This window comes from Scleropages formosus, chromosome 12 (genome assembly GCF_900964775.1).
Source record: "Scleropages formosus chromosome 12, fSclFor1.1, whole genome shotgun sequence".
Taxonomy (NCBI): domain Eukaryota; kingdom Metazoa; phylum Chordata; class Actinopteri; order Osteoglossiformes; family Osteoglossidae; genus Scleropages; species Scleropages formosus.
In genome coordinates, this window is record NC_041817.1 from 15828612 (window position 1) to 15853010 (window position 24399).

At 43.0% G+C, this 24399-nt stretch overlaps 1 protein-coding gene across 2 annotated transcripts; it reads left to right on the forward strand.

Annotated features, from left to right (window-relative positions):
• The first annotated feature begins 35 nt into the window (after positions 1-35).
• Positions 36-24366, forward strand: LOC108920676 (cytoplasmic dynein 1 intermediate chain 2-like). Of its 2 annotated transcripts, XM_018729594.2 has the most exons (17): positions 36-118; positions 2755-2869; positions 4210-4324; positions 5573-5663; positions 9182-9241; positions 9676-9791; positions 17340-17426; positions 17614-17776; positions 17969-18068; positions 18950-19075; positions 19941-20087; positions 20345-20458; positions 20834-20967; positions 22334-22478; positions 22605-22745; positions 22887-23012; positions 23553-24366. In XM_018729594.2, the coding sequence occupies exons 2-17, from the start codon at positions 2765-2767 to the stop codon at positions 23664-23666; spliced, it is 1884 nt and encodes a 627-aa protein (XP_018585110.1). In that variant the 5' UTR covers positions 36-118; positions 2755-2764; the 3' UTR covers positions 23667-24366. The 2 variants fall into 2 exon arrangements, with proteins under 2 accessions (XP_018585110.1, XP_018585111.1); XM_018729595.2 differs by lacking the exon at positions 9182-9241 and having other exon boundaries at positions 23553-24365.
• The last annotated feature ends 33 nt before the right edge of the window (positions 24367-24399 follow it).

Genomic DNA, 24399 nt, shown 5'->3' on the forward strand with positions numbered 1-24399 from the left:
TTGTCCCTCTTCAGCGCCTGTAGTCGGATGTGCGGCTTTATGTACAGTGGAGCAGAGGAACGTAAGCTCAGTCTTTATCCACACTATTCCCTAGGATTAACTGACCGCATTCTCTGAGGTTTGTTGATATAACAGTAATTATGACTGCAACTGGAAGCCACGGTTAAACTTATCTCATCGGCGCGAATTGTTACGTTAAAAGAGTCTTAGTAATTTTGATTTATTCAGCTTTAAGTTTAATTAGTAAGCTACGCGGGCCGTGACGGCAGCTCAGTAGCGTTACTACCGCGTCTTCAGCTCCGTTTCCGTTGAGGGAAATGTTAGTCTGCCTGAAGTACAGCGTCGAGTCTTTCCATGTCCATGCGCGTAAATCATTTGTGTTCCTTCAGTGTGTACAACTGAGAGTGGTCAATCAATGTCGACGAAGGCTCGCTGTGGTGAATTTCGGTAGTGCCAGTGGCTGCGACGCCCGAGGCTGACTGGAGAAAGCCAGTTTTTAGCCGTGTAGAGTGCGCGCGCGCGCGGCCCGGGAATTCGAATTGGCTCCACTCTGACTCTGAGTCACGGTTTGGAGAACAGCATAAAACAAAAACATAAAATCATGTCCTAGTAGGCTAAGGGTTTTTCCACACTGTCTCTGTTGTTGTCACACTTGAGTAACTACACGCCGGCTATACCGTCGTTAAAATATTTTTCATTTGAAAGACTAATAGAACATTTGCTGATTTAAACAGCATGATGCTCTGTCTCAGCATAGACTCTGTTCTACTACTGTCATTAAGTATTTTCCCCTAGGCTACTTTGTGCCAGATCATACCCATGTGCAATATCATGTTCTCTAAATAACTGACAATCAATCACTGCACTAATGTCACTTTATGTTACAGGTCAATGCCTGCGTACTTTTTTCTGTGCTTGCTTGGTTTAGTTGTGTTATGTTTGCATGGTATTGTGTTCTGTCTGCATTGTACTATGTTCTTGTCTGCTGCATTATCTGTAATCATGTTTGTATTAGTAGTCTATGTCTAGTTCAGTATGTGCGTATGCAGCCTCTATGTGTGAATGTGCACTGTTTGCTCTAAACCGGAAAGAAATTCCTTGTATGCTCAGGTATACTTGGCCAATAAAGCTGATTCTGTTTCTGATGCTATTTCTTAAAATATCAGTTCAGGTAAGTATTTTACTTTAATTAAGGGTATTACAGCAGTAGGGGGATTCAAACCTGGATCCACAGATCGCAAGGTGACGTCTCTAACCGCTGCACTCTGTGCTGCATGTTCTAGGTGTTGTAAGTTCAATTAAAAAAATAAAACTAAACTACACAACTATGAAAACATTTTAGGAATATATTTCTATAAATTTCTGCCTTTCAAAATGTTTTGTGGCTGTAAGGAGTAGCCTACAAGTCTATAGTGTTTTCTTAATTTGGAGATACGGAAATGTTTATGCTGTGTTTAACATCTTAATATATAGATTTAATTAGGAAATGTAGCATATACAGAATTTAAAAAAAATTGTTTCAAGTAGTATGTTAATCCTCTGAGCACAGCTACTTTTAGCTATTTTAAAGGCCACTTTGTTAGTATCTAACAGTTATTCCATTGTACTTCAGTGTTTCGCTTGAACACATGCCTTACAGTGTGGTCTTTATTTCTTTAGCAGATTCAACTGTTTATTCATAGAAAACACTGAGTTTAGGGTGTCTCAATGAGTAAGCTGTTTATTGAGCTGTAATGGGGCCAAAGGAAAGCAAGTTTGTCTCAGACTATTTTGTGATATTTACACATTGTGTTTTAGTATGTGAGTGCAAGAATAAAATAGAAACTCACTACTGTATATTAATATTGAGATGGTACCAAGTTACAAGAGCAAGCAGTTTTGTGTTAATTTTGATTGGAGTTCATCAAGGTATTGGGAGTGCCTTAAATGGACAAGACTTTGTATGTATATCTGAGCATATTAAGGTTAACTGAATTAAAGAGAAGTGTACTTGGATTTAATTTAAGTTTTGCAATTAGGAAAAAACTTCTGGAAACAGCCCTTCAGAGAGAAGTTGAAGTGGTCAGGTACTCTCCTCTGATGAGTGGTAATTGCTCTGAGCAGAAAGACAAAATGCCTCTTCACATGATTTGCCTCATATTTCTGAGGGCTCCATTTGAGTGGGCCTTCTGTTGTAAAGGACACTTCTCCAGAACTACTGTGTGAGGCCTCTGCTCTGCAGCCAGTCCTGACCCCAGAGGGTGCTCTCAATTTCTTTTAGCTAACCCTATGTGAATGTACCTATACAAATTTGTTCACCTCATTTGTCCTTGTGGCCTGTATGTCTGTATTGTTACATACTGATGCATGGATAATACTGGATATTATTTCTGTAGACCATTGGTCTTGTCAGGGAGTGTGCTGTGTTCTGTATCTTTAGAACTCTAAGCTTACATCGACGTTTCCTGCAGGATTTGTAGGTCTCTTGCTGCTAAGAGCTCAAACATGAGGCTGAATGGATTAAATAAGACAGCAATTTGAATTACATCTTTTACTGCCTGGCTGGAATGGAAGGCTTTTGAAGATAGTCCTCTGGGGCTGTGAGATGAACAGCGCTGCTGTAGAGTGTTTCTTTATAGGGGGTTGCCTTTGAATGAGCTGGAATGAGTCGTATACCAAGCTAATTGCATTGGGTGGAGCGAGGATGGATTCTCCCCCCCCCCCCCCCCCCCCCCCCCTCTATTTTGCTGAAATGCTCATTGGCCATCCCTGTAGCTTTGGTACCATGTCAGAAAAGAGCGAGTGGAAAGCAGAGTTGGAGAGGAAGAAGCAACGCTTGGCCCAGATTCGGGAAGAGAAGAGGAGGAAGGAGGAGGAGAGGAAGAAGGAGGTGAGTATACTGTAGCCAGAAGTCCATTCTTACCTGGAGATGTTCCTTAATCATCAGTCAGTTTTACTAGTTAGTCACATACAATAAAATCCATATCCAGATATGGTTCACTTTATTGATTTGTTAAAGGGTAATGGAATAAATGGCATCAAGATGAATTTGACTCATGATGACCATCCATGATAGTGAAGGGTGGTATGTAATGGATTTGCAGTTTCATTCTTCAGTGTATGCCTTCGGATTGTTAACGTGGAGAGTACGTGTAAATTCTGCTCACCCTGAGCTGAGGTGCTGTTACCTACTACACCACCAATCGTACATTAAAATTAAAACTAATTTAAACTGATTGACATTAGAATAATTTTTCACCACACACTTAACACATGCAGCGTTCCTTGACTTATTATTGATAATAGACACTGAAAAACACCAGACATGAGTTGTAGACACAGTGGAATGGAGCTGGAGCTGGAGCTGCAGCTGGCAGTAGAAAAACAGGTTGCTTTTTGCTCAGTAACAATTTTGGAAAGTGGGTGTTAAGAAAATACACTTTCCCCAGATTTAGTTTTAATTGTGTGTTTTTGAAAATTCGTCACTTGAACACTTGTAACATTATCCAGTGTATGTGCTCCAGGGCCCTGCACTCGCTTATTTTCTGTCTGAGAAGTGGACCATCACTTTTAGGAGTGCTTGCCCACTGTGAACAGTGCAGTACTAGTTCACTCTGAAAAGTTGCATTCAGTTAAGAGATCCCTCTCACAAGCAAATACAGTAGTCAGAAATCTTACTATTTCCATCGACAAGGAGTGGGTCTTTTAATCTTTGCATTGTCTTTGTGTCCCCATCTGCTGTCTGCTTAATAGATCTTATATGCCAGTTGAAATGAGTGGGTGTATGTTGTTTTCAAAACTGACAAGTCATCTTTGTATGCTTAAAAATATATATAATTTACCCATTTTTATACACTTGGGTAATTTTTACTGGAGCTGTAGTGGAGGGTTTACTGGAGGTTTAGTAGTATTACATGGGGAGCAAAGATTAGTCGTAGTACTATTACATGGGGAGCAGGGATTAGAACCTTGGTTCTTCAAATTGCCCAGTGACTGCTGTAGCCACTAGGCCACCTGTTTCTTACTTCTTGCCCTCTTACTTTTCTTAATCTTCTCAACCTGTTATTGACTTCAACACATGTGGTGATCTGAGTCCGCACAATCAAACCGTTAGACTTGTCATCAAAAGAGCCAGTTAGGTAAACTGATAGAGCCCAAAGGAGCATGTGGCATCTTAGGGGTTGGACTTGATCACTGTGTCTGCTTGAATGTGTCTCTTCTGTATGTTAGGCTGACCAGAAGAAGGATGCCATCCTACTGCAGGACGAATCAGATCTGGAGAAGAAGTGGCGTGAAGCGGAGGCGATGTTGCAGAGCATGGGCATGACGGCAGATGCCCCTGTCGGTAAGAGCATGGAGCGACAGACAGTTTCACCATTCTTTGCTTTGACACAGCTGTTGCTCCTGTCAGAAGAATGACTTTCCCAGTTACCAGTAGAGGGCAGAAGTAATCTGTGGTAGAGCCGACAATGTCAAGGGAGCCGCCACAAGGTTTTCCCAGGAAACAATACAAGTGTGTGGGTTTCTCATTAACTGTTGTGTTAAGTGTTGTTATAGTCAGTCTCAGGTTAAGAGTAAGCTTATTTATCTGTCTATGTAGTTTCCTCAGAACAATTTGTCCAGTTTGAGCTCATATAATTTCATACTTGTAAGACTGGATATTTCTGCTATGTGTGGTTTTTCAGATATTATCATACTTTGAAAGAAAGGATTGACTCTTCTTATGAAGGTTATGGTCATTTATTCAATCATCTGATCTTGCATTTACAGTTGATTACAGTAATTCTGGACTTTGCACATTTTTCCTTGCCATATGTTGAAACAAGTCAGTGTTTAACCATTTTGCATTAATTGTACTTAAACATGGCCCAGTTCTTCTCAGATCCTTCTCAATGTTTTTTTTTTTTTTTTTAAACTCATAATGTGTCTTGCAGATGTTTTTGTGATCTCGTTTAATTCTGATACGGATTTCTACAGGTCCTACAGAGTAATATCAAATCATTAGAATAAAAAGGGTTTGTTTATCGATTAAAAATGGGTGGAAATATTTTGTTTTTTGTCTTTTAATGTCTTATTTTTTCTATTCTGTTTATTGCTACTCTTCATAACAATTTTCTTCAATTCATAAGGACTAACCAAAAGTGGCAACACGTGTTCTAATTGTGTATGAATATAATCTTTTTGCAGACACCAGCATTGAACCCCTGGTGTTTTTTTTTGTGTTTTTGTTGTTTAGCTGTATGTGTCGTAACCTACACCTTTGTTTAGCTGGTGTGGGCATCTGTGTGTTTGTATTTTAACTGCACTGCTGCATGATTACCAAGCATGGAGTTTAACCATTTTCTTCTCTTCTCTCTTCTGCTGCTCATTCCCCTTCCATGTGTTTTCTGCTTATTTTGTTTTTAATGCGTCTCCCTCTGTTTCTCTTTTAATTTTTTTCTTCTTTCTGTTCACATTCTTTCCCCTTTTTTTTTTTTTTTTTTTTTTTTGGCTAACCATCTTCCACCCCCACATTGATTTACATTTGCTCCATACTGATCAGCCCTGCCTCTGCAAGTAGTAACAGCAGATGCCTGTCTGTTTCACTATCTAGTCCCTCCGCCCATGTCCCCAACCTCCAAGTCCGTGGACACGCCAAGCGAGGCAGGGAGCCAGGACTCTGGGGACGGCGCCGTGGGTCCCAGGTATAATCACATCCGCGTCATGTTTTAATGACAAATGCGGCCCATCTAACAGGGAGTGGTCTGTACCTGAGTGCTGCTGTGGGATGTCCTAATTGTGGTGTTGAGAGAGAAGGAGAGAGGGAGTCTTTTTAACAGAAGGAATGTGCAGGGAGTTGTCTTTCTTCCTAAGTGAAAGATGTCTTTAAAGTGTCTTACATTTATTGTGTCCGGTGTATGCACTGACTGGAAGATGGCAGAGCAAGTTGGTGCAACTTTGTTTCCTGTTATTATACTTATACCCCCTCCATGACACCAGTTTTTACAGACAAACCGCTTGTTTGACAGTTTTGCTGCCATTGTGTAATGCTTTCTTGATTGGCAATACTCAGAGTCAAAATCATAGTTAACACATGTGAATGTAGTCTAGATTCAAATACATGAAAAACCGTACAGGCAGTCCCCAGGTTACGAACGTCCGACTTGCATACGAGCCACCTCCTTACTGATGGAAGTTTTCTTTTTTTTTTGTCACCCTTAAGTAACAATCAGATAAATACTTAATAATTAAGCCTATTATATTCAAAATTCGACTTGCATAAAATGGTTTATAATAACAAACGGGTGCTACTTTGCGACCCGCATCAAAACATGGCGCATCTACAGCTGTTCGTCAGCTTGTGGGTGGGGTGCGTGAGCCCAAGGTAGGACAAAGACTTCTTTCTTGTCAGTGGGACCATGTTGCTGTTAACAGTGACTTGTGTGTTTTGGCTTTTAATTTTTTTTGTTTTTACCTTCCTAACCATGGCACCAAAGTGTAAATATGATGCAAGTGATGGTGATACATCCAAGAAAAGGAAAACGATGACAATTGAAACTAAAGCGGAAATAATAAAGCAATTGGGAAAAGGTGAAATGCCAACGAACATTGGAAAAGTGAACATTAAAGTTTATTTAATGTTTTGCACATGCGCGCGCACACACACACACACACACACACTCTCTCTGTTATAAATACTTTAGTTGTAACGACCGCACCTCAACCAGCAGGTTTAATTGGAGCACTCTACTATAAAAGACACTTCTCAAACTCTTCTCAGTTGCGGAATCTCACTCGAGACAACCGTCCCTTATGCGTTCTCAAACCTACATTACTTTGCTCTTTCAAGTCCTGTACCTCATCGTTCTCCAGTCCCATTCCATGTCTCTTTGATAGTGACTGCCCATATTGTTCCTCAGGCACGATTTAAGATCCTAGTCTCTGTTAGTTCGCCAATCAACCGACTTACCATTCGTCCATCCCCGACCACGAGAACATGTCTAGTCCTTTGATTCTGAATAAACAATCCTGCACTTGGGTCCAGCCTCTTCTGCCCTCTGTTCATCATGACAGTAGTAACATTTATTATTTATTTCTATGTCTCTCTATTATAAATACTATAGTTACATTTATTATGTTAAGAATAACATTATTCTATTATTATTACTGTATTGTTATATTAAAGATGTTTTAGTGTATCTGGAAGAGTTTCTATGCATAAAAAACATTAAAGAAAGGTACACGATATACTAAGACACACATTTGACAAACTGACGTTAGACACCCACAATACCTAACTGTTCCGATTTACGTCAAAATCTGTCTTAAAGACAGGGACTGCCTGTACATTTCAAAATACATTTACTTAAATGTTTAAGATTTAAATGCAAGTGGTATTTAAAAATGTTTAATTTCTCGTGGTCAACATATCGTAGCATGAATCAGTAAACTGCCGTACATTTAACTAAATAATTCTGTATTTGTACAATATAATGTATGTCAGGTAAAGAAATGCGTCACAGAAGAAATCTATTCGTCCTCATGGCAGCTCATTTTTAAGATCTTAATTTAAACAAAGCCTCATTAATAGATCTGAAGATGCAACATCATAATCTACAGATGACAAAATGTGACACCAGATTAAAATAAAACGCTTAATTCAAAGTCTCCTGCCATCTCTTGAATCTTACATACAGAGCACAGGCAGGTCCATTGTAGTCAATGAGAAATCCAGAGATTGAAGTCTTTGCAGTTTTTTTATCTTCAATCTGGGCCACCATAGAACAGGTCAAATGTTTGCTACACTATAAATTAATAAATAATCAATAATATGCTAACTGAAACCAGTAAATAACCAATGACGTGGGAATCTGACACCAGTGCTGGATATAAAGAGCAAAATCTCATTTTTTGGATTCAGTATGAAACTTTGCAAAGAGATTATGGTTAGTTTTTTAAATTGCAAGCCCCATATACAAAGTGCTTTTAACTCGCTCATGACATTGTAAAATTTCTTTTTCTGTGGTTCTTCCATTACAAGAAAATGTGCTCTTTTTAAAAAAAAAAAAAAAAAAAATCCAAATGTGAAATATAAATGGCAGCAAGCTGTAGATGAGACTGAAGTTTTGTAAGCAGATGTTCATTGTCTTCATCTCCATTCTTTGTCTTCTCCCTGTCTAGTGGCTTAGTGAAAGGAACACTGGGCAGTTTGTTGCTTTTCTTGTCTATAGTTAAAGTTTGTCCCTCCTCTTGGAATCCCTCTGCAAAGTTTTAATTTTCAAAGAAATTAGTATTTACATTTTACTGCCCTCTCTTCCTATGACTGCAGGTAAATTTGTTTACTTCCAATGGCTTTGAAGCCCACAGCAAAAGCTGACTGCTTTTGTGTTAAGTGCTTCCTCTTTTCAGACTCTTGCAACTTGAGCTGTAAGCTGCATATTTAACAGTCAACAGTAAAACCAAATTTTTAAGTTTAGATAGGTGTTTCACAGCAGAAGTTCATCTGCGTGTAAGAATATTAATTGCTATGAATAATTGAGCAGGGAGGTACAGGGGTATTTGTTTTTTCTGTGGTATTTAATTAGTGAAGCACTGATTGAATAATAAAAGCTTGGTCTTATGGTGCCCCAGGCTGTGTTTAACCCCTAATAAGGCCCCTGTCTCCTTCTGGTAACTCTAGCTGGCCCAGCAGCCCCTCCAGGGTCGCAGGGCTCTTCCTCCAGTCTGTAGCCATATGAGGCGACTAATTTCCCGTTGCCGGGTACACATTTCCTACACCGGGAAGATATGTTTTTCGCCAGTCACCATGCACTAAGCTCTTTGATATGGTCCAGACCGCAATGTAGTACACTGGCCTGACAAAAGGGCCTAAAGTGTGTGATCAGTCTTGTTTAGGTTATCATACGGATGCTACCCTATACTGCTAAAACTAATTTCTGTTTCCTAAAAATAAAGCCTTTCAGTTCTGTGACAGCTGTTTTATTTTTTTTCCCCCACTATGTAACTAGAGGTTTAAAATGATGTGATGGAGAGAACAGTGAATGTTACTTTTTTTTTTTTTTAAATTTTATTTTATTAAATCGCTTTTCTCCACTGGCACCTCAACAACCATGTACGTAGGAGGTGTAATACAATGGCTACTGTGCATGAGAAATTCTGACCCGCTGCCTTTCTCCACTAACTTTCTGACTTAACGCTGCGTGGCCGGCATGACATTAACAAGGACTCTGCACTGGGACTCTGACCCGTCAACTTTCCTGCTGCACTCTGACTCTGATCTGGGGTATTGAAATCTTTACTTTCTTTCCTGTGCTTTGGTTCTGTCTGACCCTCCTTCTCCTCCTCCCACACCTTCAGTGGTTTTCTATTATGTTTTATCACAATCCCCATACTTCATAAGATTCAGATCAGGGTGGCTCACAGGTGCACAGATTTTTAGCAGCTATTTTTAAACCACCACCAATCATAGAACTGACAGACACCACTGAAATAGCTCACTGATGGGAATAGCTAGTTGAAATGACTGCTTAAGTACTTTCTTTGTCTGCTTAAGTGCTGGGTAAGGATTGGGGACCCGGGGTTTTAGTAAAGGAGAAGTGCAAGGTGTCTAAGTGGCAATGTCCTTTTTAGTACTACAGAGCAATCTCTTCAGCCCATTGTCAAGCAAGGCTGTCGTACAGTGGCTTTATCTAATCTCTGAAATTGTTGTTTCCACAGGCGGGGACCCCTAAAGCTGGGCCTGTCCAAGATTACCCATGTGGACTTCCCTCCACGAGAGATAGTATCCTATACCAAGGAGACCCAGACCCCTGTAATGACCCAAGAGAAAGAGGGTGAGATTCTCTGGCACTGCTGGCCTGTTCACAAACCTCCTACCAGTTAGTGTTACACCAGAGAGTTCATTTGTCTGTCAGTAACCACTTATCCTCTCTGGGGTCTCAGTGCTCCGGAGCCTATCCTGAAAGTGTAGTGCATGAGTCAAAGTGCAACCTGGATGGGATGCAATCTCACACGCTCATTCACCCAGTCAGCATGAAACACTTGTCTTTGGATTGTGATGGGAAGCTGGAGAACCTGAAGGATACACAAGCAACAGATCGAGTTCAGGCAAACTCCACTGATTCAAATGACATCCTAATCCACAACAGGAGAATATGGTAGTTAATTATAGAAACTGTGATCTGAGTGTCCCAGTTGTTGATGAGGGCAGCTGATGGCTTAGCGGTTAGCGCTGCTGCCTCTAGTTCTGGAGGTCATCGGTTCGCATCTCACGTGCTGCTGTAGTACCCTTCAGTAGGGTACTTACCTAAATTGCTCCAATAGAAATTACCCAGCTGTATAAATGGGTAAATAGTTGTAGGTAGGTTAACATTGTTTGTTGTGACAAAAGCGTCAGCAAAATGTTATGTTAATATGACGTACTAATTGTAGTAGGAGCAACAACATCAGCTTGTGTCTGTTAGGGACTGACTTTGCAGCAGTATTGTAGCCAGTGTTCTAATTAAATTAGAATACCTTGTTCACTATGTCTGAGGTTTTGTCCAGCCCTCGAGCCTCTGGACTGTACAGCTCTCCTCCTCCTCTGTGGCTGTCTCGCATGATTGCCCATGTGGAGACAGGAGCCATGTTTGGAATGGAGACGACGAGGCCTGGCTGCGGCTGGAGAAGAAAGCAGGGAGAAAATTGCTAGGGGCTCAGGAAACACAAGATGGTGAAGGAAAGTGGACCGAAACTCTATGTTAATGTCATGTCTCCTGCACAATTAGGGCCCTGTGTCAGAGGGGAGAGTGAGGCAGAAAGAGATATGAGAAAAGTTAGTGCTTTCCATGCTAATGTACCCAGCAGCGTAGTTGTTTGTTATTGCTACATATCAGTTTTTCCTCTGCTTGTCAGTTTCTAAAGTATTTGGCTCATAGTCATTTATACAAGTATTCTGGTCCCTTTGGTTCAGGTTATGTTTTTTCCATTACTGAAGTCTTCCGCAGATGAAAGCACTATTAACTGTGGTTCCTTCATTAACATAATCTGCCTGTGTGTTCTTGGACTCTTGAGGACCACCGCACTCTGTATGCATATCCCAGTTGTTAGGCATTTCTGTCTTTCCTTTTGGGTGAAATTGAGGCTATCATGTTTGTCATTACATACACTGAATGAAAAGTTATAAAGTTATTGTCAATGAGGTGTCATGTCGAGCAGGCAGACGTTAATGGTGCCTGGCGCCTGTCTCTTTGTGGGCTGCTTTTTGCTCTAGTTAACGGAGTGCCTGGGGATTGGGTGTCTTCGGAGAGGCTTGTGGCTTTCAAACTCTGAGACTGGCTTCCACAGGTTTGCTTTTCTAACTTTATGGTTTGTCGTTGAGTAATAAGTGCCACCGACAGCCTTGCTGCAGATGGCAGTGTGTGTTTGTGGGAAACTGTAAGGGAAACATACTGAGAGACACCCATCGGGGACCCTGCTGGCTGCCTTTCAAGCGCATCGCAAAAGTACGATAAAACAGGCTCCTCATGTATATGAGCCCACATAAACCACACACTCTCTCAGTATGTGATCATGTCATCAGCTGTCAACCTGTCTACCCATTCCTTGCCTTTTCCTCATGTAGATGCACACACTCACAAACCCTTTTTGACATTTTGCTTCCGCTCCTCCACATTGGAGTTTGGTGAGAACATCTTTCCTTGCTCACCTGTGTTCTGATTTTTACGTAGTCTGATCGAGCAATTGATCTATCAAAGTGTCGAGCGAGAGGAGGCTCTAGTGATGGGCTCACAAGGTCAGCAGGCAGGGGAGGTGGGAGGTGAGAGAAAGAAAGGAACCAAAGAGCAGGACTAGCACTGTCGCTCCCCACTCAGACGATCGGCTGATTACAGGGCCTGATGGGCTGCAAGCATCCATCTCCACAGCTCGTTAATGCAGGACTCACTGGACCGCCGCTAACACACATCACCGTCAGAGCTCTGACACGTCCATCCCAGAGCCCTATAAAGTGGAATCCTGTGAGAGAGACAGAGTTGTAATTGTAAAAAGTCATTTGTTTAAAAACCTAGCTTTTAACGTAGCGACACTGAATAGAGACCCCACCCTTTTTTTTCCCCATGGATTCTGTTCATTTTGATGCTTGTAGTTCCTTATAGGTCATGTTTTTCAGAGAAGAAAAGGATCATTTAAATTAATGCCTGGAATCCACTGAATAAATTATTGTAATGATGAGATGTGTAGGGTCAGACTGCAGGTTTCAAAGTCGCTGGGAAAGTGAAATGTCTGCCAGAAAATATGGAAAATTTAACCACGGCTTAACAAATAGTTATATTTCCAATAAAATTCCAACTTGAAACCTGGGAACAGCAACCAATTGAGTTTTTTGACATCAGTCTTTTTGAAAAAGCCCCCTGAACACAAGAGGTTGTAGATCATTTTAATAAATGTGAATTTTAATTAAAATTGATTGTTTTAATTGCTTGAAATTCAGAGGGAGGTTAATACTTTTATCCCCCCCTGAAAGAATTAAATGGCTACTTGTTACAAGTGCTGTATTTTAAATATAGTCACATTTTCTCACATTGTAATTAACCAGTAGTTTTAGCTGCTTGTATTGTCTGATTAAATCCTGGGTCACAGTACACATTTTAATACCTGATCTGAAACTGGTGCCAGTGATGAAGTAGCACTCTTCAACATAAGGTGAATGCTATTAAGCGTTAAGATGATAAGAAACTGGTTCTTGTTTGATAAGCCTCTTGCTGTCATCTGCAGTTTATTGATGTCTGTCTAAACTTCACTATTGCTGTATGGAAGGACAACTGTGTGCCCAGCTGTGTCTGTGAAATAAATGTGTCTTGTGTGTAAGCAGAATGAATATGCATCTGTTCACTCAGAATGCTTGTCATCATTGTATAGATATTGTGTTCTTGGACTGTTTCACTGCTTGTTTTCTCTGTCCATCACATTACAAATCTGAGCGAAAAAGCTTGCATATTTGAGTTTGTTTTGGTTTTTCTTATACCCAGCAGTCACTGATTTATACACATACCAAAGACTGTGTGTGTGTGTGTGTGTGTGTGTGTGTGTGTGTGTGTGTGTGTGTGTGTGTGTGTGTGTGTGTGTGGTTGCCCTGTGATGGACTCATGTCCTGTCCAGGGTGTAGTCTGCCTCATACCCTGTGTTTCTGGGTTCATCTCTGTACCACTGCAACCCTGCAAGTACCTGCGTGTAGGTTGTAGCATATACAGTATGTGTGTATATTTGTTTGTTTGTGTATATATGTTGTTTGGAGCTGACACAGGGTTTTTGTATCTAAGCAGTGATAATGGGCTTCGTGCATCTCTGTCAGCTTGAAAGCAAACCAATGCGGGAAGCGTGTAAACACGCTTAACAAACAGCTCCCATTTCACAGATGATTTCACCGTTATTAACTTGCTCCTTGAAAAAGGCATTATTCAGACAACTGGAACTTTGACTGAGCTGTTCTCACCCACAACGGCCATAATTCGCCCACTTGTTTCTCTGCCTCCTAAAGGGCAATGAACAGATGCTGCTGGTTAACCTTGACTTTGCCTTTCAGTGACCAGAAAGGTGGTCGCACAGAGAAATGTTCACTTCTGCCTCTGTAACCAAATGTTTTACATTAGGCTAGGTGCAATGTTTTTAAATCGGGTAAATTTACGCATCGCAAAGCTCACACTTTCAATGAAGTTCAGGTCTTTCCTTAACTCTTGTGTTTTCGGTTTTGTTTCATTTACATGAAGGTTTGTCAGCTGTTTGGTTTTGGAGCTTGAATTCTTTCTGTAACTTTTTTTGGACAACTTTACCACCATTTACTGCCTTCTATGGTACTCATGCAATAGGAGTTTAAAAGTATGAATTTCATGTACCGTACTTTGCAAAACAGATCGCAGGAAGTGGACCATGCCTTTGTTTTTCTTTTCAGAAACTGCATTGTCATACAACCTAACTGAATCCCTGGATATTTAAGCTGTTATTGAGTCCGAACAAAACGAGACTATTTTGTAATTAGCGTGGGCAGTGTTCTGTGTCAGGATTATAAATACACACACACACACACACTCCTATTTACAGCATTTCATGACCATTTTGTTTTTTCTTGAACTGAAATCACTTTTTTAAAATACTCAGTGAATGTGCTTTTTGGATGTCTCAGAAACATTTTGCATTTAAATGCAGCAATGTTTATTTTAAAGAATAGTCGTATTTTTTTGTGTGCTGGTTCGTTTCATTCCTCAGTGGCTTATATTCTGTGCCAGACCATACTTCTACATAACCCCTTCCTACACAGCAGTCTACAGGACAGAAAGGAAAGGGAAATGAAACATAAACAGCCTGAGAACTTGTCAAACAAAAGTAGACTGGTGTCTTTTGAGACCTTCTTTATGAAGGCACACACTTGACATTCTGGTTATGCCATGCGGAGTGGCCCTCGCACCCGGTGTTGTGTCCCTGTATTCACTTGTATAAAGGCAGAGGAGAGGAGCCTCTTTGTTGGGTCTCCCTAGTAAAGTGGAACTGCAGAAGTTGCGTTTTTGAGGCCTGTTCTGTGGTTCTAGAAATGGGTTTTTTGTTGGGGGGGTACGTGCACCTGCAGGTACAAGCAAAAGACAACTGACTGTGCCCCCACAGGTGGCACGTCTCATCCTCATTCATACATTCTCCTGTAATGAAGAATAAGTGTCTTTCTCTTTCTCTGGTCGATTATTCCCCACCCTGCCAGTACCTTGTCCTCACTCCATCACACCCCCAAAAAACAAAACAAAAAAAAAAAACCCTTTTATTTCTTAAAAGTGGCACAAAAGATGTACTAAATGTCTCCCTTTGACCACCAGTGCTCTGTACTGGGGGGTCACTGGGACCATGTGCTTCCCTCCAAATAGCCTTTCTGGACGGCAGGTGCATCAAACCCTTTATTTCCCGATTGTCCATGCATAGCTGAGAACTGGCAGGATGATTGCTCTGGACACACTGATGGGAAGAGGCCCACGTAGTGGGTCTGGGCTGCACCGACAGACACTGATTACTGTTTTCCTTTAGCCTGATTGAGGCCCTTGGAAGGAAGGATTTTAACCTTTTCTATTATTGAAAGACTTGTACAGTCAACCTGCTTCTGTAAACCGGTCAGAACACCTTCCGTGCTATAGAACAGCCACTTTTTCAAAGCCTATTCCCATGTATCTGCTTAGTTATGTATTCCTCTTCTAATTGGTAGCTGGCATTATCATTTTGACTGGCAGTGTGAAAGCAGCGCAGCATATACTGTCTTGGCTTGTACAGTGTTTGCAAGAACAGCAACAGTGTGCAAGAAGCATTCTGGGATGTGTGTTTGAGCTCCTCGTGTAGTTCAGCAGCTGCCAGGCTGAGAGTCCTGGGGGGCTGAATAGCTGTCAGGGACCCCTGTGCTCCACACCCCCTGCTGGGACAGTAATTGTACAGGATTGTCATTCTGGGGAGGAAGAGACGTGACTAGGGGCAGTCGGGCGGAAAGGCTCGGTGCCATGGAGTGGAAGTGGACCGCCCCGTTAGAACAGTCTGTCGCACGCCTCGCTGTCAGCTGGTCTGGCTTTGCCTCGAGCCCCCCTCCACTCCATCTTTACTGCTTTACACAGAGGGCATGGCTGTGCTTGCACAGGGGGGCATAATGAGTATACTTGCATCTCTTAGGAGACCTGGGGATCCAAAGTGGGTATCCACTGGTGGCTCTTCCCTTGTTACACAAATTGCTTAGCAATCGAGGAGCTTTTCACCAAGCCTTCATTGTACAGGAAAGCCAAATAACAACTCTGTTTTATTTGAAGGCTGTTTACTTGTATGTAAGCCTGCCTGCTACTTAGTCGTCATTGCTGAGATAAGTACAGTGTATATTTAGACCTTTAAGTGTCATATTGTGTATATTGTATGTATGCATGTGAGTTGTTTCATTTACAATTTTTTCTTTTTATGTCAAAACTGGGAATATTTAAACTATATCTTTAATGTTCTTTGGTCCACGTGCCAAGAGGCAGTTTCTGCTGCGGGAGGCTGTGACACCATGCACCACCCTGCCCACTCCTGCTGCCTGAAAGGCATTGCACCCGACTCCCATGTTCAACCTTGTGGGTTGTGGACCCACATGGCCCCCTTCAGGGGTCGGTCCCAGTGACCCTATTCCGGGCAGGATAAACGTTTTACACTTTACCTCTTTCTTGGAGATTTTTTTTATTGTGTTAGTCTGGATCTTCACTCCAGACCTGTTTGGCTTGGGAGACCCTACCAGGAGCATACTACTCCTGACGATATAGCTCTGGGTATCCCTAGATCACGCAAGCCCTTCCGTCACAACAAGGCCCAGATCCAGGAAAGCGCGTTAGACTCCACCAGGGTTGTGCCTTGTCCCCACTCCTGTTTGTGGTTTTCATGGACAGGATATCAAGGCGCAGGCAAGGTCAGGGGGGCATTCTATGTGGGGGGCTGGAAGGTGATGTCTGTGTTTTATGCAGATGATGATGTCCTTTTGGCACCATGACATGGATGGCTCCAGCACGCACTGGAATGGTTTGCAGCCAAGTGTGAAGCGGTTGGTATGAGGATCAGCACCTCCAAGTCTAATTTCATGGTTCTCTTACAGAAAAGGATGGCATGCCCCCTTCAGATAAGGGGAGAGAATTTGCCCCAGGTGGATGAGGTTAAGTATCTTGGGATCTTGTTCACGAGTGAGAGGAGAAGGGAGCATGAGATCGGCTGCAGACTGGGAGCAGCGGCAGCAGTAATGTGGTCACTGTACCAGATGGTAGTGGTGGTGGAGGAGCTGAGCCATAAGGCAAAGCTCTCTCTTTACTGGTTGGTATATGTCCTTACCCTCACTTATGGTCATGAACTCTGGGTAATGACCAAAAGAATAAGATCATGGATACAAGCAGCTGAAATGAGTTTTCTCCGCAGGGTGGTGGGGCTCACTTTCTGTGAGAGGGTAAGGAGTTCAGTCACCCGAGAGGAACTCAGAGTAGAGCCGTTACTACGCCACATTGAGAGGAGCCAGTTGAGGTGGTAAGGATGCCCTCTGGGCACCTCCCTTTGGAGGTATACCAGGCACGGCTGACTGGGACAAGGCCGCGAGGTTGACCCAGGACCCACTGAAGAGGTTATATCTCCCACTTGGCCTGGAAGCGGCTGGGGATCCCCTGGTTTGAGCAGGAGGAAATTGCGAGGGATGGGAACGTCTGGGCTTCTCTGCTCTCCCTATTGCAGCTGTGAACATAGAAGAACAAGCGGTCTGGAAAATGAATGAATGAATGTTGTTTGGTCCAGTGTGAGCATTTGGTTTGTGATTCTGTTCAGGTGGAGGCTGGTGGAGATCTCTGATGAAGTGTTATTTAACCATGACTTCTCTCCTGCAGAGGAGGAGGAAGAAGAGGAGATTGCTCCCCCCATGACAGTTCCGGAGACCAAGGAGGAGAAAATGGCCCAGAAGGAAGAGGTAGAAGGTGAGAATATGGTGTTCTGGGAAATAGTTCTCTGGTTAAATTTTTTTTAAAGAAATACTGTTGCTTACTTGCTACATGCACTGGCTGCACCTGTATTAGGCTGACTTTCAGTTAGTTTTTTCTTGCTAAGCAGACAAGGGTGTGTCCTAGTTTGGCTGTGTATTATTACTTGTTTGGTTGTCTTCAGTAGCCCCCCATGAGCTCACAGAAGAGGAGAAGCTGCAGATCCTGCACTCAGAGGAGTTTCTGACGTTCTTTGACAATAGCACCCGCATCATGGAGCGCACCCTGTCTGAGCACGTGGACATCTTCTTTGACTACAGTGGGCGGGACCTAGAGGAAAAGGAAGGGTAAGGAGCAAGCCCCATTCGCTTTCTTTGCCTAGTGCCATCAGTGGGTATTGCAAAATTGATCTGTCAAGACCACCCATTTACCATACTTTTAATAACTGCAAATAATACTTTCAGTAACACAGAAAGATTCTGACCAGAAGGTTGGGTTGTCATAAGGAGTTCTCACTCTGTTCTGGGGGCATTTTCCAGAGAGATCCAGGCGGGGGCCAAGCTGTGTCTAAACAGGCAGTTTACAGATGAGCGCTGGTCCAAACATCGTGTGGTCACCTGCCTGGACTGGTCTCCCCAGGTAAGGCATCAGTACCACTATATCTGGCCAGCATCTGCTTAGCATTACCCTGAGGTGCACTGAGGTCTCCTTACATCTGAAACATATATGTTGTGAGTAATTAATGTTTAGCAGCCACAAAGGTTTTCTTTGTCTTCAGTATTGTAGTTCCAAATAATTAGCTATTTCCTGGGCTCCCCTCCAGAGTGGGTGTTCTTATAGAGTCAGTTTACAGAGAGCATAAGGAGGAAATAATCAGCATATATAAAGTGTATATGAGCCTATACAGCTGTTATCCTCAACGATCTATTGTTTTACCAGTCTGTTTATTCTTATTTCTGAAATGGCTGTCAGTGTCGTTGATCTCAAGTCATTGTTCGCAGGAGTGTGGCTCAAGGGTTTTTAAGTCCACCCACACAAGTTGTAGTAGGAAGTACCCAGAGTGGTATGGATAAACACCCCCTTTAGCTGAAGAGGCCCTTCCTAAAAAGTGAACTTGAGATTTTACAGCTCGTGCAGCAGCAGAAGTTAATGGCTTGTTTACATCTGCTAAGTGTTGGAGTGAGTAGCTTCCAGCCCATGGTTTTTCGCATATCTGTTCCTGGGGGTCTTCTCAAAATGCCCAGTGTCAGCCTTGAGGTATGGAGGTCTTCATCAACGTGCTGTCGGTAAACTATTGTTAATACAATCCTGAAGAACGCCACCTGCATTAAACTGAGGGCATACATTGCAGGGAAGTAAAAGTCTCTTGCAGTAAATGTGGGAGATCAGGCAGTTGACAATGCCTCTAAAAATGCTCAGAGAACCATAAGGGGGCAGGGCGTTGTGTGTGATGGGCGAAGGGCCCCGGAGGCACTCCTGACTTCCTCCTGACACCCTGCTGCCGTCTTGTCTGCCTCCAGTACCCAGAGCTGCTGGTTGCGTCCTATAATAACAATGAGGAGGCCCCTCACGAGCCAGACGGCGTGGCATTGGTGTGGAACATGAAGTACAAGAAGACCACGCCGGAGTACGTCTTCCACTGCCAGGTGCGCGTTGAGCCCCTACAATTCATTATTTAGCACCTCCTCTTAACCCACCTCCTTGCTCCCTTCTGCCTCTGGCATCGTGATGTCATCCTTGTGGCATCCACATGTAATTCCAGAGGAGTCGCAGGACCGCCGCAGCTAGTGGGTTTACAGAGTTTGCTCCAGTCCGCACTGTTACGAAATGCCAAGTAGCATCCGGACTCCATAAAGTGGACAACTGGAGAATAATGGCACCTAGCAGAAGGGCAAACGGCTATACCTCAGCCAGCCCTCTCCCCCCAGGATTCCCAGAGCAAGTCCAACTAAGTGAAAACATGTGTGCAGCCTGCCTGGCAGAGGCCTAGATCTCAAATAAAAAAACCAAACAGAAGTGTCAAATCGCTCCTCCACCAGATCTCTAAAAATAACTGCAGGAAAGGAGGTGGAGGATATGCTCTTGCAGAAGTTGCATGTTTGAAAAATATCATTAAATGACATTGGGTTACTAGTAATTAATGTTTTTATATTTTCATAATTGTCACTGCCGAGAAAATTCCATGGAAGATACATATTACAAAGTTGCATGAATAATGCGGGACTTAATCATATTTGATATGCCATCGTAGCTGAGCTTCCTGAAGAAGGCCTTGTTGTGAGCTGTCCCAGCTGCTGGCATGGCAGCTCTTTGAATGAAGGGGCCTGTGTGTTATTTTAGTACGTCCCAGTTTGCGCTGTGCATTGTGGTTTTTGCAAAGTGACAAAAGCACCCACTACATAACCCGTGCTTTTTCCAGCATACCATGCCATGGGTGTTGTGAAGTCTTCCATCTTGAAGAAAATGTGACCAGTTCCCCAATTGTGAGGTTTTTTTTGTCCCCTTGAGCAGTCTGCTGTGATGTCAGCCACCTTTGCCAAGTTCCACCCCAACCTGGTTGTGGGGGGCACCTATTCAGGACAAATAGTGCTGTGGGACAATCGCAGCAACAAGAGGACCCCAGTGCAGAGGACCCCTCTATCTGCCGCGGCACACACGGTACACTCACGTGGTACACCTCTCAGCTGAACCACAGCAGACACTGTTTACAAGTGCAGGGTTCATACTGGGAATTTAGTTTTTATTTCAGAATTTCACAGAATTATTTTTAAAACTTGCCTCGAAACAGAGTATCACGTTTTGACGAATACCTTTCGCTATTCAAGTATAGATAATTGTACATGATTTTAACTAGAAGGCCGAGTCTTGGAATCAGTCTTTAATGCAATACGTATGTTGTGTGTGCATACATGCAGCACCCAGTGTACTGCGTGAATGTGGTCGGCACCCAGAATGCCCACAACTTAATCAGCATCTCCACCGACGGCAAGATGTGCTCCTGGAGCCTGGACATGCTTTCTCAGCCACAGGTACGAGCCCAAGCCTGCAGGAGTTCCTGCAGAACCTGCGTCATCCTCTTCTACGCCCTCTATTTCACTACCATAATATGCCAGTGCCTTAAAAGCATTGTTTCCCGAGTGAAGAGCTTTGCTTCGGTCTTTAGCTGTGCTCCGGTGTTTTACACAGTGCTGTGAAATTTCCTCGTTTTTTCCTTTTTTTTTTTTTTTTTTAAATCAAAGAAGCTTATTTGTTCCAGCAGCCTTATTAAACCCTGGTGACAAGGATTGGTCATCCAGGAAACGAGACTTCTTTTTGCCAAGTGTTAACCATGCGAGTTGAAAGGTTCTGGTGTGTTCATACTGAGAACCTAGATGTGATACCCCCGCTTCACCTCATCCCTACAGGACAGTCTGGAGCTGGTGTTCAAGCAATCCAAAGCAGTGGCTGTCACCTGCATGTCCTTCCCACTCGGAGACGTCAACAATTTTGTGGTGGGCAGCGAGGACGGCTCCGTCTACGCAGCATGCCGTCACGGAAGGTATGCCACAGCTCACCCATGGGACTTCTGGACTGAACCAACGAGGCCCATCACCACTGGCCAAACACACACAAGTCAAATAAACTCCCCCTTCACCTGACCATTGCTCTGACCAACATAAATTCATCATTTAACGCTGGGTTTTTCTGAGACGAGGAGCACCTTCTTGGACCCGCTTTCCTTCTGCTGCTCGTCACAGTCGCCCTCTGTGCTCAAGTGTCGCGTAACACAGCAGTGTTACACGTCAAATGGAAACTGTTATTTATTCCCCAGGCCTCTGCTCTTCTGTGCTGGATGCGGAGGAGGTGTTTCCATAATGTAAAAGAGTGTGCAGCAAATTTTTACTGTCTTTGTTCCTTTGTCACATATTACTCCTTATTTACCTGATGCCTTTGTCAAGGAGACTTTCAAGCATAGGTTAGTATAAGACAAAAAGTTGGCACAATTTCCAGTTCATTATTATTGATAGCTCATTTTCTTCAGTCACTTTCAGTTTTAGGTTTCTGTGCTAAGCCACTAAAATATTTAATTATTTATACATCTGGATAGTTTCTACTGAAGCAATTTGTGTTAAGTACCTTACGTATGGGTAGTGCAGTGTTACCAGGGATTGGAACGTGGATCCGTGGAGTGAAATGCAATGACTAACCACCTTGCTACCTGCTGTACCTAATATGTATCAGTATCCTGTTAAGGTACAAATCTTGGTGCAACACATTCTTTGTCTTTATCTAAAATGTTCTGGATATTCCGAGCCGATAGCTAGATTCACAGGACCACCATTGAAGCCACTGTCCTGCTCCTGAGTGGGGGAAGGGTTTTACAAGGTTTTGCATTCCAGGTTTAACTGGATAATTGCGGGAATGATTTTCCACTTCATTTATAATGGTATAGCACTTTTATTCTGAGTAATAAGGCATAAGCATCCCTCACTGTCCATATTTACCTTTTAGCATAATTAGCAGAGAAAGAGTTCCAGTATGAGGGTGCAGTGGGATGCCCTGAATCTGGTGTCAGCCTTGCTCTCATGTGTAATCACTGCTTGTAGAAGCGGTGGAGGAAGCAGCTTCATTCCAAATGATCAACGCCTTAAGATCTAGACAAACGCTCAAATGCCATTTTAAAGAGATATTTGACTTTGTTCATTGATGGAGCTGGTTTGTTGGGCTTCACCAATGATGTTCCACCCCAATTCAAACTTACTGTTTTAATCTATTCTATGTTAATAGAAATCTAAATGTATTTTTCTTTCAGAGATGGTGGTTTTGCATGGAAGCCAGTGAGTGATATGGACATTAATGTAGTGTGTATGTTGTTAGCTGTAGTGAGGGTTGGGCTTGATGGTGCTATTTGTCATTGTGTGCAGCAAAGCAGGGATCAGCGAGATGTTTGAGGGTCACCATGGGCCCATCACGGGCATTCACTGCCACACCACCACAGGACCTCTCGACTTCTCCCACCTCTTTGTCACCTCCTCTTTTGACTGGACTGTCAAGCTGTGGAGTACCAAGGTATGGGAACATGGGTACAAGTTCATTTCCTGTTTCTTCAGAGTAACCCTATGCGTGATACTATGTCAGGGGTGTTGGTAGAGGTCACAGAGGTAGTTCACAACTGTTTCCTGTGTTACATCTCAGAATAACAGGCCACTGTACTCCTTCGAAGACAACTCTGACTACGTGTACGATGTCATGTGGTCACCCACACACCCAGCCCTTTTTGCTTGTGTGGATGGAGTGGGTCACCTTGACTTGTGGAATCTCAACAATGACACGGAGGTAACCTCTTTCATATACTCATGCCTGCCATTTGTGTATGGTATACTAAGGAAACAAAGTAATGAAAAACTGTGCATAAATCATTGGGAAGAGTGATATGTGTGGCCGCTAGTTTCAGGGGTAGAGTTGCTGGTCTTGTAGGTCCCCACTGCGAGCATAACAGTGGGGGGGAATCCTGCCCTGAACCGCGTCCGATGGGCTCAGTCTGGCAAAGAGGTGGCCGTAGGGGACTCTGAGGGGCAGGTCCTCGTCTATGATGTAGGAGAGGTGAGTTGTTTGAAACCTGGGAGTGGTGTGATCCTTTCACAGTATTGTCAGTTCGATTAATCTTATTGTTCATAATTTCAGTATAATCCACTTTCACTGTTGCAAAAGCTGTTAGTTTTAAAAAATTGCTATGTAAAAATCTAGTTTGTCATGTTGTGATTCCTCCCTTAAGATTTGTGCTTCTGATTAAAGTTGTAATACTGTTTCTCCTACTTGCTGCATAGAGTACAATTAGCCCCTTGTGAGAACCATGTCTCCTGAGGGTGGGTGGGGGGTTGTTAAGTGCTGGAGTCAGGCAGCCAGTGGCCAGTTAGGCCTGCAGATAGAGAGCGATTGTAGCCCTTGATCTCTCACAGCAAGAGGTCAAGTCTCCAAGACAGTTGGAAAATTGCCTATGATCCTGTGACCTGGGAGTGGAGAGGCCAATAAGTAATTACCAGGAATCAGCTCCCTGCAAGAGAGGCAACGCTTGTTTTTTCTTTAGCGTTGGTTTTCATGTTGTGTGTAATGTCCCTGCCGTTTGCCCACCCTCCTCCATAGCAAATCGCCATTCCTCGTAATGATGAGTGGAGTCGCTTTGCCCGCACGCTGGCTGAGATCAGTGACAACTGCGATGATGCTGAGGAGCTGGCAGCCCAGCGCTTGCCAGCCTAACTGGCATGGAGATGGTACCAGCAGGGACCAACTGAGAAAGTAAAGGTGTGGTGTTGCGCTGGAGTCTGAGATAGATGTCTTTTAGGAATCGGCAAAAAATATGCAAATCACATTTCTAAGCCATTTTTTGTTAAAGTTGACAATGTTACTTATTGGACAGCTATTTACCTCAAATCTCCTGCACATCAAGCACTGTAAAGTACCCTGTGCCTTACATCAACACATTCTCAATGTGATGAAATGTCAAAATCCATGGCATTAGATAACACAGTGCATTTGCTCTTACAGATATCCTAGACTTACAATGGTTCCATCCCTGACATTTTTTTGTTCAATAAGGGAGTCCATGGACTCTATTTCAGAGTAGTTTTCTTCATTGTAGTGTTGCTGTTAAAGTCCTCATTTGGGCAGAGGGCTCCAACTATTGTACTGTATTCCTAGTGCTAGCTGCTACAACTATATGGTAGAAGTGCTTTTGTGTACCCTGCTGCAAAAGGCACACAGTGCAGTGTAAGTTTGTTCAGAACCAAAGCACTTGACCCTTGAATGTATGAAGACAATCACACTTAACTGGAAACATTTGAAAATGCATGATACTTGCACTGGTAAGTCAATAACATCCACCCTGTGAACAGTAGACCAGTGTTTTTTTTGAGCTGTGAAATTTAACTTTCCACCCTAATATGTAAACGAATATCAAAACTGGCTTTTCATATGTTGAATGAAACTGTAC

Excerpts from the sequence above, each read along its gene's own strand:
- LOC108920676 (XM_018729594.2), top strand. The coding sequence starts at position 2,765 with ATGTCAGAAAAGAGCGAGTGGAAAGCAGAGTTGGAGAGGAAGAAGCAA. Across the intron at positions 17,427-17,613 it reads CCAGAAGGAAGAGGTAGAAG|TAGCCCCCCATGAGCTCACA; the intron begins GTGAGAATATGG and ends GGTTGTCTTCAG. Across the intron at positions 22,746-22,886 it reads ATCTCAACAATGACACGGAG|GTCCCCACTGCGAGCATAAC; the intron begins GTAACCTCTTTC and ends CTGGTCTTGTAG.